Source organism: Galeopterus variegatus, unplaced genomic scaffold, assembly GCF_000696425.1.
Source record: "Galeopterus variegatus unplaced genomic scaffold, G_variegatus-3.0.2 Scaffold2864, whole genome shotgun sequence".
In the NCBI taxonomy this organism is placed as follows: Eukaryota; Metazoa; Chordata; class Mammalia; order Dermoptera; family Cynocephalidae; genus Galeopterus; species Galeopterus variegatus.
Genome location: NW_007728975.1, coordinates 9,502 through 21,144, shown reverse-complemented (window position 1 = coordinate 21,144; position 11,643 = coordinate 9,502). Strand labels below are relative to the sequence as shown.

The following is an 11,643-nucleotide window of genomic DNA, read 5'->3' as shown; positions in this document are numbered from 1 at the left end:
CCCGCCCCGGCCGGGGGCCCGGCAACGGGATCGCAAGCCTCGGTGTTGCACCCGCGCCTCACTCAGCCAGTGAGCGGGAGCCGGTCTGTATGTGGGATCCGAACCCTCGGACGGGAGCGCCGCCGCGCTTTCCAAGCGGCGCACTATCCAGTGCGCCACTGGGCCGGCCCCTGTTACCAGCTTCTATTGTTAAACTGTACTTAACAAAATCCCATCTATGTTCTCTTCCTGTAACTTCCCGGTCTGGAGAATAAATGCAGGAAGAGAACCCCAGTTTGTGGTTAATTTCCCAAATGGAAGGAATTCCTCTATCTTGAGGGTTCCGGAAGATTAAACCCTTTTCGGGGCTTCTCACTGCTCAAAAGAGATGGGCTTTGAGTAATCTTTGGTGGTTCCATCACCCAGGGGAAAAGGGGTGAGAAATCCATGGGAGGCAAAGCAACACTTACCATCATTCATGAAGACTAGAGAACTGCTTAGCAATAAAACAGGCAGGCTGGTCTACTTTACATAAGGCACCCTATTCTGGTGGATGCAAATATCTCACTGATGTTACTATCTGGTTTAAATATACAACAGGGGCAGGAAAGTATCCTTTGGGGACATCAGTGAGCTTAGGATGGTCCTATTGCAGTGACGTTTCCAGTGAGCAGTAAGGGTTGGGCTGCAAGGATTCCCAAGGTTTGATTAGTCATGAAGATTCTAGAACCGTATTCTATGAAAGGGGAGAGTAGTATTTCTTAATTGGGCAAATACTAATAAAACCTGGGGTAGCATTGCAGTGGCAATAAGGAAAGTGTTCCAAGGCTAAGGCTAAAACAGAACACGTAAGCAGTGATGTGAAAGGAAAGAATCTTTCAGGAAGGTGTGACGCTGGCCATGGATGGCAGTAATGCTGATATTGTGTGAAGGAAAAGGCCACAGTGGCCATTCCTTGGTGTTGTATTCAGTCCTTTGGTTGCCAAGGATGGGCATTGGTAAAATGTGGGAAGTGTGGACATACTGACCCAGTAGCAGCCATTTCGCTGTTAATTCACACTGGTATTTAAGAAGTTGGCAGAGAGCATTCATTCCTTGAGGCTAAAGGCCAAGAGGATTTAATAGCAAGGACAGGAAATGTCCAGACTAAGAGACACAGCGTGGAGAAGTGCAATGAGATGCAGCCATGAGGACACTCAACTTGGAGCAGGAAGTTTGGAGATGACTGCATCAGGGATACCCAAAGCCAGTTTTGCTGATAATGACGTTTTTCCTAGAGATGGCTCTTTTTGAAGTTTCTCTAATTAAATTAAGAAAAATACAGAAGCATCTGTGGCTGACTCTTCTCTCCTCGTCACCATTGTCCCGCCACCTTTGACCCTTGCTCCTTTTCTGCAAGGTATTCAGGTTACTTGATTGACCAAAGGGCAAAGGACAGGGTTGACAGCAACCCTCAGTTTGTGAAGGCACAAACATATTCAAGGATCTTCGTAGTACAGTATCTACCTCGCTAATTAGCTCATGGATTTGATGTACATTATCCAGCTCTCTGCTTCGAAAATTATCAAAAATCCATATGGCTGTTTATTTAGCAGGGTCACAAATATTGGGCATCACAATGATAATATTTGGAAGAAACCCAAGTTTACATCAATGTGGAAAATGGAACACCAAAGAAGGAGGGAGCGCATACTCATTGTAAGAAAACTGCTAGATGAGCTCACGAAGCCTTGAGAAGGTGTTTGATTTATGTGTTTGGTCCCAAATAAAAGACAGTTTCAGGACTCTGCCTTTTTGTTATTTTAGTAACATCTAGCTGAGCCAGTTGTTTTCAATCACTTCACTTTCTTAGAGTTTTGACGTATCAGCATGAGAATGGGGATTACGGATTTTTTTTTTCAAGTGAGAATTCTCACTTTGCTATATTAATCAAGCAAAGTGACACCCTTTTGATTGCCTGGTGGGTTATGAAACCAGATCAAACCACAAGTTCTGGGCTTACTGTAGCAAAAGGCAACACAAAATGATAGCTGCACACGAGCTCCATGGCTGCAGGCAAATCTCTTAACCTCTCTGAGCTTTTTTTTGTTTTTGATAAAAATCAGGAATATAGTAATTATCTAAAGAAGGTTTTGTGAATTACTTGAGCTCTTATATCAGAGGAACATGCTTAGTACATGTAAAGTGCTATAAAAAAAAGAAGCAGAAATATTCCCTACGTAAGTGTCTCAGATTAATATTAATGGGAAAATTAGGTAGGTGAAAAGTTTGTCTGACAAAAGCAGTACGGTAGAGAGGGTGCCTGAGAGGTGGAACTTATTTAGTATATAGTTTTTGGTCCTGAACTTCAAATTAGACCAGAACTGAGCTATATTAGTCAATAATTGGTATCTCACTGAGCACAATACTTAAACTAAAAGTAAGGTTTTTTCTGGGGCAGGGTGGGGGGACATGTGGCAGGGCCAGTGTTAGTAGACTTAGTTGATTTTCCAAATTGGTAAACATGTGTGTTTTAAGACAATGGAAGTGTTGAGGGGTAGAAGAAAGTCTGTGAGTGAACTAGAGGATAAACACTGATACATTACTCCCCTGTGATTTTCCCTTGGTTTTGAAATGTCATTTGCTTCCCAGAATCTAAGGCCACCTTATAAACTCCTGACTAATGTGGAAATCCATTTGTAAGTACAGAGAAGTTGAGTTGGGACTTTGATTGATTACTCTCTGCACATAGCATCAACCCAGACTCACTCCTCCAATAGAGACCTCGACAACCTCGCTCCAGCACTGGGTGTCTGGGTCACTGTTACTGAAATAGAGCTCCCTACGCCCTCATAATGTATGCTATCTGCTTCTGTAGAACTGCTTGCTTAACCTAAGTAACTCCATTTTGCCACCTGTCTGACCTGCAGACTACACCCCCTTCTGCATGAGAAACTGTTGACTTTCTCACAGAAACAAAAAACAATTGCATAGAAACAGGAGCCACACACAGTGAATTATTACATGGGAACAGGAACCATACAAAATGAAAACTTGTATGCCTGATTGCTTAAATGGCTCATTCTTGGCCTCTGTGACCTAGCTCCCTAGCTTGCTTTGTGTACCTGGACAAACCTGTGTGCCAACGGGATGTAGTTTTTGCCTTTAAAAACCCTATAAGACCAAAGCCTGATGCTGCTCTTCCTTGGTTGCACCTTGGAAGACGGAGGCTGGCCAGCTGGAGTGAATACACTGCCCTTTTCTACACGAGTGGTGTGTAAGTGCATTTCTTGTGGGAGGGTGCCTCACAACATTTTGGAGGCCCCAGCGAGATTCTTTCTCTCATGAGTATGTCCCTCCCTGCACTTATCTCTTTGGAGAAGATAGAGAAGCTGTTCCTCTTCTTCTCCCTGGAGGCAGATGGAGCACTTTACTCTCTCCCCACATAGATCTCAGTAAGGGACGGTGCACCAATGGTTGGAATTAGTGGGAGGCTGGACACAGCATTAACTCCTCTAATCCTTGGGCTCCTGAGACATCACTGGGCCTAGTGGTAATTTGGATTTGGATTTGGGATTTGCAAGTCAGTTTGGATTTGGGACTTGCAAGTCAAGAGGAATTGTGTTTCCATGTTTCTTGTTCATCTTTGTCATTGTGATTGTTGTGTCTATGGATATCTTAGAGTAATTTCGGATGGGGCCACTTGTCTGTCTTTTGTGTGTTGCCAGTTGTGTGTTTTTGTGTGTCATTAACTGTGATCTTGTATAACAAATGGGACAAAATTCCTCCAGACAGGTCTGTGTGACAACCCCATTACCTACAAGTTTGGATTGATATAATCTCTGACAAGCCATCATGACTAAAAAGGCGCCTTAAAAAAAAAAGTCCCAAGGTGAATGGAAATAGAACACCATCTGTGCTTTTAACTCAGCCTTCTCTTCCAGCTTCTCCAAAGAAGAGCGCCTCCTCCACAGCACCTTCCATACTCTCTGATGCCTCTGAAGACCCAAAGTGGCTTTAAAAATTGGAAATAAGCTAAGAGTATTTCCTTTAATAATTTCTTCTCCCTTCACTGGAGAAGACTTAAGAATTTTAGGGAGGTTGATGATAAGTTAAACAGCAGTAGTTCATAAAAGCAATGATTTAATCTCTGAATATACTGTAACCAAAGAAAAGAATTTGAAAAACTATTGTAGGGCTGCTAGATTAGTCCCAGAATGTCAACCTCATTTTTGATTTATTGGCTTTTGTTACTTCATGTCATGCTGACCTTATTGTTAAACACGGGTTTGTTTACATTCTTTCTGCTCATGGAGAAAATGGGGAAAACATGACTTTTAAGTTGGTTGAAAGTATTAACTGACAAAACACCTCAGAAAAATGTGGATTAGGCAGCTAAGAAAGCATACTCTGTTCATTACTTTAAAAAATATACAGCTTTATTAACTCCATAGTGTAACAGTTGTTAGAGTGAACACTTAGGTAGATATAAATAAAATATTTGAATGGTAGGGTAAATAGCTTTCAGGGCATACACATAGCTTTTTCCTAAAGAGTTGCTCTGGCAACTTTGTTAAAAACCAATTGACCAGAACTGTGGGTGTGTTTCTGGACTTTCTTTGCCTGTTTCCCATACTCTGAGCGACACTGCCTCTCCCTGACATTCCTCCAAACCCCCCTCTCGCTCCCCCACCTGATCCTGGAACTCCTTTCACAGAAAACCTCAGGGCCTCATCTCCCTCCTGGAGACTGTTTTCTTTACCCACCAGCCTACCTGGGATGATTGTCAGCAGCTCCTGCAGACTCTCTTCACGTCAGAAGAACGCAAGCAGATCTGGAATGAGGCCCTGAAAACTGTTACTGGTCATGATGCCTAGCCCTCTGATGACCCCATTCACCTCGAATGCGTGTTCCCCTCTAACAGACATGCGTGGAACCCACACATGGACCAAGGTAAGGGGGCTCTCAACCTGTATCACCAGACTCTCCTTAGGGGACTCTACACAGCAGCCCAGAAGCCCACTAACCTATCAAAAGTAAGTGAAACTATTCAGGGACCAAACGAACCCCAGACCACTTTCCTGGAATGCCTTATGTAGGCTTACGGGACCTACAGTCCTGTGGACCCTGAGACCCCAGAAAACTGGTCGGTAATAAATATTGCCTTTGTTACCCAGTCAGCCCCAGACATTAGGAGAAAACTTCAAAGACAGGAAGGATTTAAATGGAAATTGTTAACTGAGCTGGTTGAAATTGCCCAGAGGATCTCTAACAACAGAGATAGTCTAGAAGAGAAACAAACCAAAAAAGCTAGATCTTAAGAATGCCTTCTTCAGCCTCCCACTGGCAAAATTAAGCCAACCTCTCTTTACCTTTGAATGGACTGACCCTGGGGGAGGATACTCTAGACAATTCACTTGAACTCATCTTCCCCAAGGATTTAAAAATTCCCCAACCTTATTTGATGAAGCCCTTCACCCTGTTTATTGCTGAGCTGTGAGGCATTGCTAAGGGGGTGCTCACCCAAGCCCTGAGACCATGGAAGAGGCCTATTACCTACGTCTCCAAGAGGTTGAATAGTGTAGCCAGAGGATGGCCAACCTGTCTCCAAGCCATAATGGCAACTGTTTTACTAGTAAAAGAGGCCAACAAGACATATGCTTAGTGGTCCCCCACTCTGTACAGACTCTCTTCACCTGAATGTTGGCTCACCAACTCCCGCTTCACCTAGTGTCAGGCTTTACTTCTAGATCAGCCCCTAAAAACCATGGCTCTAAATCCAGCTACCCTCCTCCTGCATGACAACCCAACTGAGCCTCTCCGTGACTGCCTTGAAACAACTGAGACTCTCCAAGGCCTCTGGCCGGACCTGACTGATGTGCCCTGGACAGAGCCTAATGAAATGCTGTTCACAGATGGAAGCAGTTTCATCTCCAGTGGAATCAGGTATGCTGAGACAGCCATGGAAACTTTAGGCTGGGTCATTTGGGCTCAAGCCTTAAGCCAAAAAACATCTGCTCAAAAGGCTGAACTCAGCCCTAACACAGGCTTTAAAGCACAGAAAAGATTAAACTGTCAACATATATACTGACAACAGATATGCTTTTGCCACTGCCCATGTTCACAGGGCCTTATACAAACAAAGAGGACTACTAACATCAGAAAATAAATAAATAAATGATAAAGCAAAAATAATAGCCCTCCTTGAGGCTATATGGTATCCAAAAAAAGTGGCCATCTTACATTACATTGTCCGGGGCACCAGAAAGATAATTCATTTGAGACCCAAGGCAACGCTGCTACAGATTTGACTGCCAAAGAGACCACATTAAAACCAGTGGGGCCATTTGACTCTTTAATAGCCATTCTGGCACCTCAATTACCACCGACTCCCCATTATACTAAAGAAGAAGTAAAACATGCTAAGATCTTAAAAGCCTCCAACAATGCCATGAATTAGAAAATTCTGCCAGACCACAGGATTTATTTGCCACAGCTCTAGGCAGATTGCTGATTAAACAGATACATCAAAGAACACACCTTGGATCCACGAAATTAACTGAACTTTAAAAATATATTATTACATCCAAGATTTTGAACCATAACCTTCTTCAGTCTATGCCAGATTCACCCCTTGGTCAGAGAGGCCTACCCACTGACAAAAGCAATTGATCAATTCTGCAAAAAGGCCTCCTGGTATTTGAGAGGGGTTACACTGAATCTATCAATCAATTTGGGAAGAATTGACATCTTAACAATATTGTCTTCTAGTCCATGAACATGAAATGTCTTTAATTTCTATTAGCAGTATTTTGTAGTTTTCAACAGACAAGTTTTGCATGCTTTTGTTAAATTCGTTCCTAAACATTTTATTCTCTTCAATGCTATTGTGAATGAAATTGCTAAGTTCATTTTCAGACTGTCCATTGCTAGTATATAGAAGTACAATTGCTTTTTTCATTTTAATCTCTAGTCCTCAAACTTGCCAAACATGTTTAGTTGTTGTAGCGTTATGTATGGATTCCTCAGAATTTTCTACACACAGGACCATGCCATCTATGGATAAAGACAGTTTTACTTGTTCCTTTCCAATCTGGACTTCCTTCTTTGTCATGAGCAGACTGGCTAGCATACAATGCTGGCCCCATACAATGCTACATTAAAATGGCAAGAATGGGCATGCTTGCCTTATTCCTCAGTTTATGGGAAAAACACCATTTTTTCACCATTAAGTATGATGTTAGCTGTGGACTTTTTGTAGATGCACTTTATTAGGTTAAGAAAGGTGCTTTCTATTCCTAGTTTATTGAGAGTTTTTCCAATTAAATAATAATTTTAAAATGCAAAGTGCTTTGATAAAAAGATTTACACCAAGTGGTCAATCTGACAACGTTGTAAAAAGTTAATTTTTTCCTCTTTGCTGTGGTCATTGTGTCCTACACAGAGGCTGGGCCTATCTGAATGCACAGCAGCAGCTGCACCCATATGTAATCCACACAATCAGACTAACAAGGTGGATTATATATGACTCTAGGAAAACCTGTTTTTTCTATACCAACCATTCGGGTGTTATTAGAGACAGCCTTACATTAGTCAGAAAATACATTAAAGAAAGGAAAGAGTCATATAGTAATAATAAAAATTGGTTTGAAAATCTTTTTCCTGGTCACCTTGGTTAACAAACAATCAGTCAAACTCCTTGTTTTACATAATAAGTACAACAAATTAAGTAGCGATGAATCAATGATTTGATTCCTTCCTAAAGAGGAATTGGGAATGAAATAGAGCTCCCTACACCCTCATAACGTATGCTATCTGCTTCTGTAGAACTGCTTGCTTAACCTAAGTAACTCCATTTTGCCACCTGTCTGACCTGCAGACTACACCCTGCTTCTGTATGAGAAACCACTGACTTTCTCACAGAAACAAAAAACAATTGCATAGACACAGGAGCCATACACAGTGAATTATTACATGGGAACAGGAACCAGACACAATGAAAACTTGTATGCTTGATTGCTCGAATGGCTCATTCTTGGCCTCTGTGACCTAGCTCCCTAGCTTGCTTTGTGTACCTGGACAAACCCGCATGTCAACGGGATGTAATTTTTGCCTTTAGAAAACCTACAAGAGCAAAGTCTGATGCTGCTTCCTTGGTTGCACATTCTTGGCCTCTGTGACCTAGCTCCCTAGCTTGCTTTGTGTACCTGGACAAACCCGCATGCCAACGGGATGTACTTTTTGCCTTTAGAAAACCTACAAGAGCAAAGTCTGATGCTGCTTCCTTGGTTGCACCTTGGAAGATGGAGGCTGGCCAGCTGGAGTGAATAAACTGCCCTTTTCTACAGGAGTGGTGTGTAAGCACATTTCTTGTGGGAGGGTGCCTCACAACATTACTGGTATCAGGTTCCAGGCACCTGAACATTTCAGAACAGGTTCTGTGTACTATATAGCCCCTCAAAAATATATGAGTGAATAAAAAACTGAATGGAAGTGCATTCATAGAAGTATGTAAATAATAATTCTATCTGTGATCCACAGTGCTGATGAAGTGCTATTAAGAAGCCACTGCTGAGCTGTGAGATATTCTTTGAATGCTGTAATGGATTTTTTAAAAAAAACTTGCTTTATTCCATTTCTAGATGTGGAAGTCCCTTGTCTTTCAGGACTGCAGCCACCAAAAAATTGCCTGCCCTTCTGGCTGCATGTCTTTTTAATGACTTCCTAAGCAGTGTGGCAGAGTCTTGCCTGGACGTCTCCTCTGTATTCAGTGGACTCTGCAATTACAGTACCAGTTTTTGTTCATTTTGTATCTGCAATGTGCTCTTTAAATAAGCAGTGACAGGGTTAGGGGGAGGAGTGGATTGGATGTTTGGGGTTGGGGAAAAGTTTGGAAACATACATAAGGCACTTTGGAGTTTTCTGTGCAGAAGCCATTGGCTTTCTGTGTTCACTTAATTTCCCCTCACTTACAATTGCATGATTCAACCAGCCTGGAAAGATTTCATGTAGAGGCAGTGGGTAAATGAGATCAAGATCATAGAGAAACATGGTCCAGAATGTCAAAAATACAAACTGGAAAAGAAAACACAAAAATAGCATCATTAGGTTTGTTTTTAATCAGAGCTTTCTAAGATAACCAAGGAAACAGCAAAATAAAAATAGATAACTATTTTAAAGTTATCTTACATAATACATTAGAGGAATATAAAATGAAGGAAAAAATATCACTTATTGTACAATTACTATAGCTGCTCTCTCTGGGGATTCCTCAACGTGCCAGGGAGTTAGGGATCAATTATTTGTTATCATGGCAGGCAGAGAAGATGTAGATAAACAGGATTCATAGATCATTAGGCATTTATTGTAACCAATGACAAAAGCTGGGAGAGAGAATGGGAAATGAACAGCTCCTAGGACAACACACAAGCTAAGTATCTAGAAGTTGGATTTCTCCATTGCTCAGAACTTTGAATTGATCTGCATCCTCTCGTACTCTTTGGCTGTCTTCTCAAAGCATCTGTCCTCTGTTTTACAGAGTCAGGTAGACGTGGGGGGAAAAACCTATTAATCTTCTAATCTTTCTATCTTCTGAAATTTCATAGGCTCAGTTTCTAAGCCTTAAGAAATGAACAGACTCCATTGTTAATTTGAAAATCTTGGCCTGTAGAGGATTTTATGGGGGTGGAGGTGGAAGTATCCCTGCAAAATAAAACTGGAATGCCAGTACTTACTCTGTTATCTGAGAACTCATTACTCTTTGGAGAACTTCACTTTGAATGTAAGTTTGAAGTCTCAATAGTATGGAAAGCAGAGCAATGACAGGTGGAAGAAGGTAGTCATTTCTAATTATAGGCCCTGCTGGGCAGCCGGCAAGCTTGGTCTCAGTCTGTTTCCATTCTTGCTCTCTCGCTAATGAATAGAAACATGAACCATGTCATAGAAATGTGGACGGTAGCAGCAAGCCAGCTTATTGTCCCTTGCATATGTCTCGCTTCTTCCCGAGGTCTATTTATTCTACTGGGTGCCCCACTCCAAGCTGTCTTTGTCTCCTCAACTGTCTTTTCCATGTGTCAACTTTGAGGGTCTTATGTCTTTTTTTAAAAAAAATACTTTTTATGTGATGCTTTTCCACTTGCAGAAGTAAAATATGCTTATTGTAGCAAGCGAGACAAGATACAGGGGAAAATTAGTCATCTCCCTCCCCAGGGCTCTTCATTACCATCACCCTGATGGAGCCAAGGTCATCTCAGTTGTACAAGGGCACTTCGAAAAGTTAGTGGAAAAGTAGATTTAAAAGATGATACATGTACTGGCCAGCCACATACAAAAAGAGATAATACAAATCTTTCCATGAACTTTTTGAAGATCCCTCATATTTTGATTAAGAAAAGTCCTTCAAGCTTCCCCATTAGATAGCAATAAGGACCTTGTATCAAGCCTTCACAAAGATACAAAAGCTAATAATAAAGCTGATCAGGAATGTGCTCTATTTCCTGATAGACACTGGACAATGTGTTGTAGTCCTCAGACAAGACATTTCTGCAAATGCAGTTGCTCTGGTTGACAATAATGGGTTCCCAAACAGCCTTGGTGCCCAGGAGAAGTGGTCATCCATACGTACATGCCCATTATATTAATACACATATTTGTAACTTACTGTGGTTAGAGGGAAAGCCAGTATGGTGAAAAGCAGGTCTCTGAAGGCAGCTATGATCTTAATGTCTTTTCTCCCTTTGATTCTTAGCACATCATCCAGGAAGGCCACCCCATAGAAAAAGGCCTGCAAGAGCTAAATTCATTACAACAAATGAGGGTATTTCCATTTGCTTTAATTAACACATTCTTCACTGGTGGAAACTACATCCCTCCCCAGGAAGGCCACCCCATAGAAAAAGGCCTGCAAGAGCTAAATTCATTACAACAAATGAGGGCATTTCCATTTGCTTTAATTAACACATTCTTCACTGGTGGAAACTACATCCCTCCGGGAACAGTGTTGGTTTGAGAGGGAGGGGGCTGTTGGGCTGTTTTTGATGAGCGCCAACTCGAGGGCTGGGCTTCCAGCTCATTGGGCCCTGACCTTGCTCGCTGAAACTGATTGAGTAAAATCGTTTAGGGGATAATGATGTGTACAGTATTTAGTGTAATGGACTTGAGCTAAAATGGAAACAAAACAAAGAGTCGGCTTCAAAGGAGAATGTAATGAAATAGATACCTTGGCTGCACAGAGGTAGAAAGATCCAGATAAACAGCACCAGGGCAAAGAGCCAGACACCACGATGGACATAGTTGGGTGTCTCCCTAGAGAAGCCAGCAACAAGGTCGAGGGCTCTATGATGGAGCTCTGTGCTCTCCCAAGGAAGATGTGCAAAACGGCGTCTTGCTTCTCTGAGGGAGGAGCCTGTGTATTTCCTTCCCCTTTCACTTCCCTACAGGGGGTGCCTGAAGACCTCACAGAGAAAATCAGGCTGAGGGAGTGATTTACATCCACAAGTAGAGAGCAAGCTATGGGCTTTGATGAGTTACTAATAGATCTGCAACAAAACCAGCGCCACTTTAGACAAGCCCAAGTACAAAATGGCGCCGTCCACCTCCTCCCCTCCCCTCCTGCATTCTCTTTTACAAGAAGCCTCATGTTTCAGAGAAAATGAAACTTTCAGCATTTCCACATGCGCAGAACTC

The 11,643-nt window shown here is 42.1% G+C and overlaps 1 protein-coding gene across 1 annotated transcript in view; it reads right to left on the bottom strand.

Annotated features, from left to right (window-relative positions):
* Positions 1-11,248, bottom strand: part of ADTRP (androgen-dependent TFPI-regulating protein) — a 41,598-nt gene extending 30,350 nt beyond the window's left edge. The window contains 3 exon segments of the mRNA XM_008583234.1: positions 8,928-9,033; positions 10,619-10,750; positions 11,177-11,248. Of these exon segments, the coding sequence (XP_008581456.1) occupies positions 8,928-9,033; positions 10,619-10,750; positions 11,177-11,248 (310 nt within the window).
* Positions 11,249-11,643: the final 395 nt, after the last annotated feature.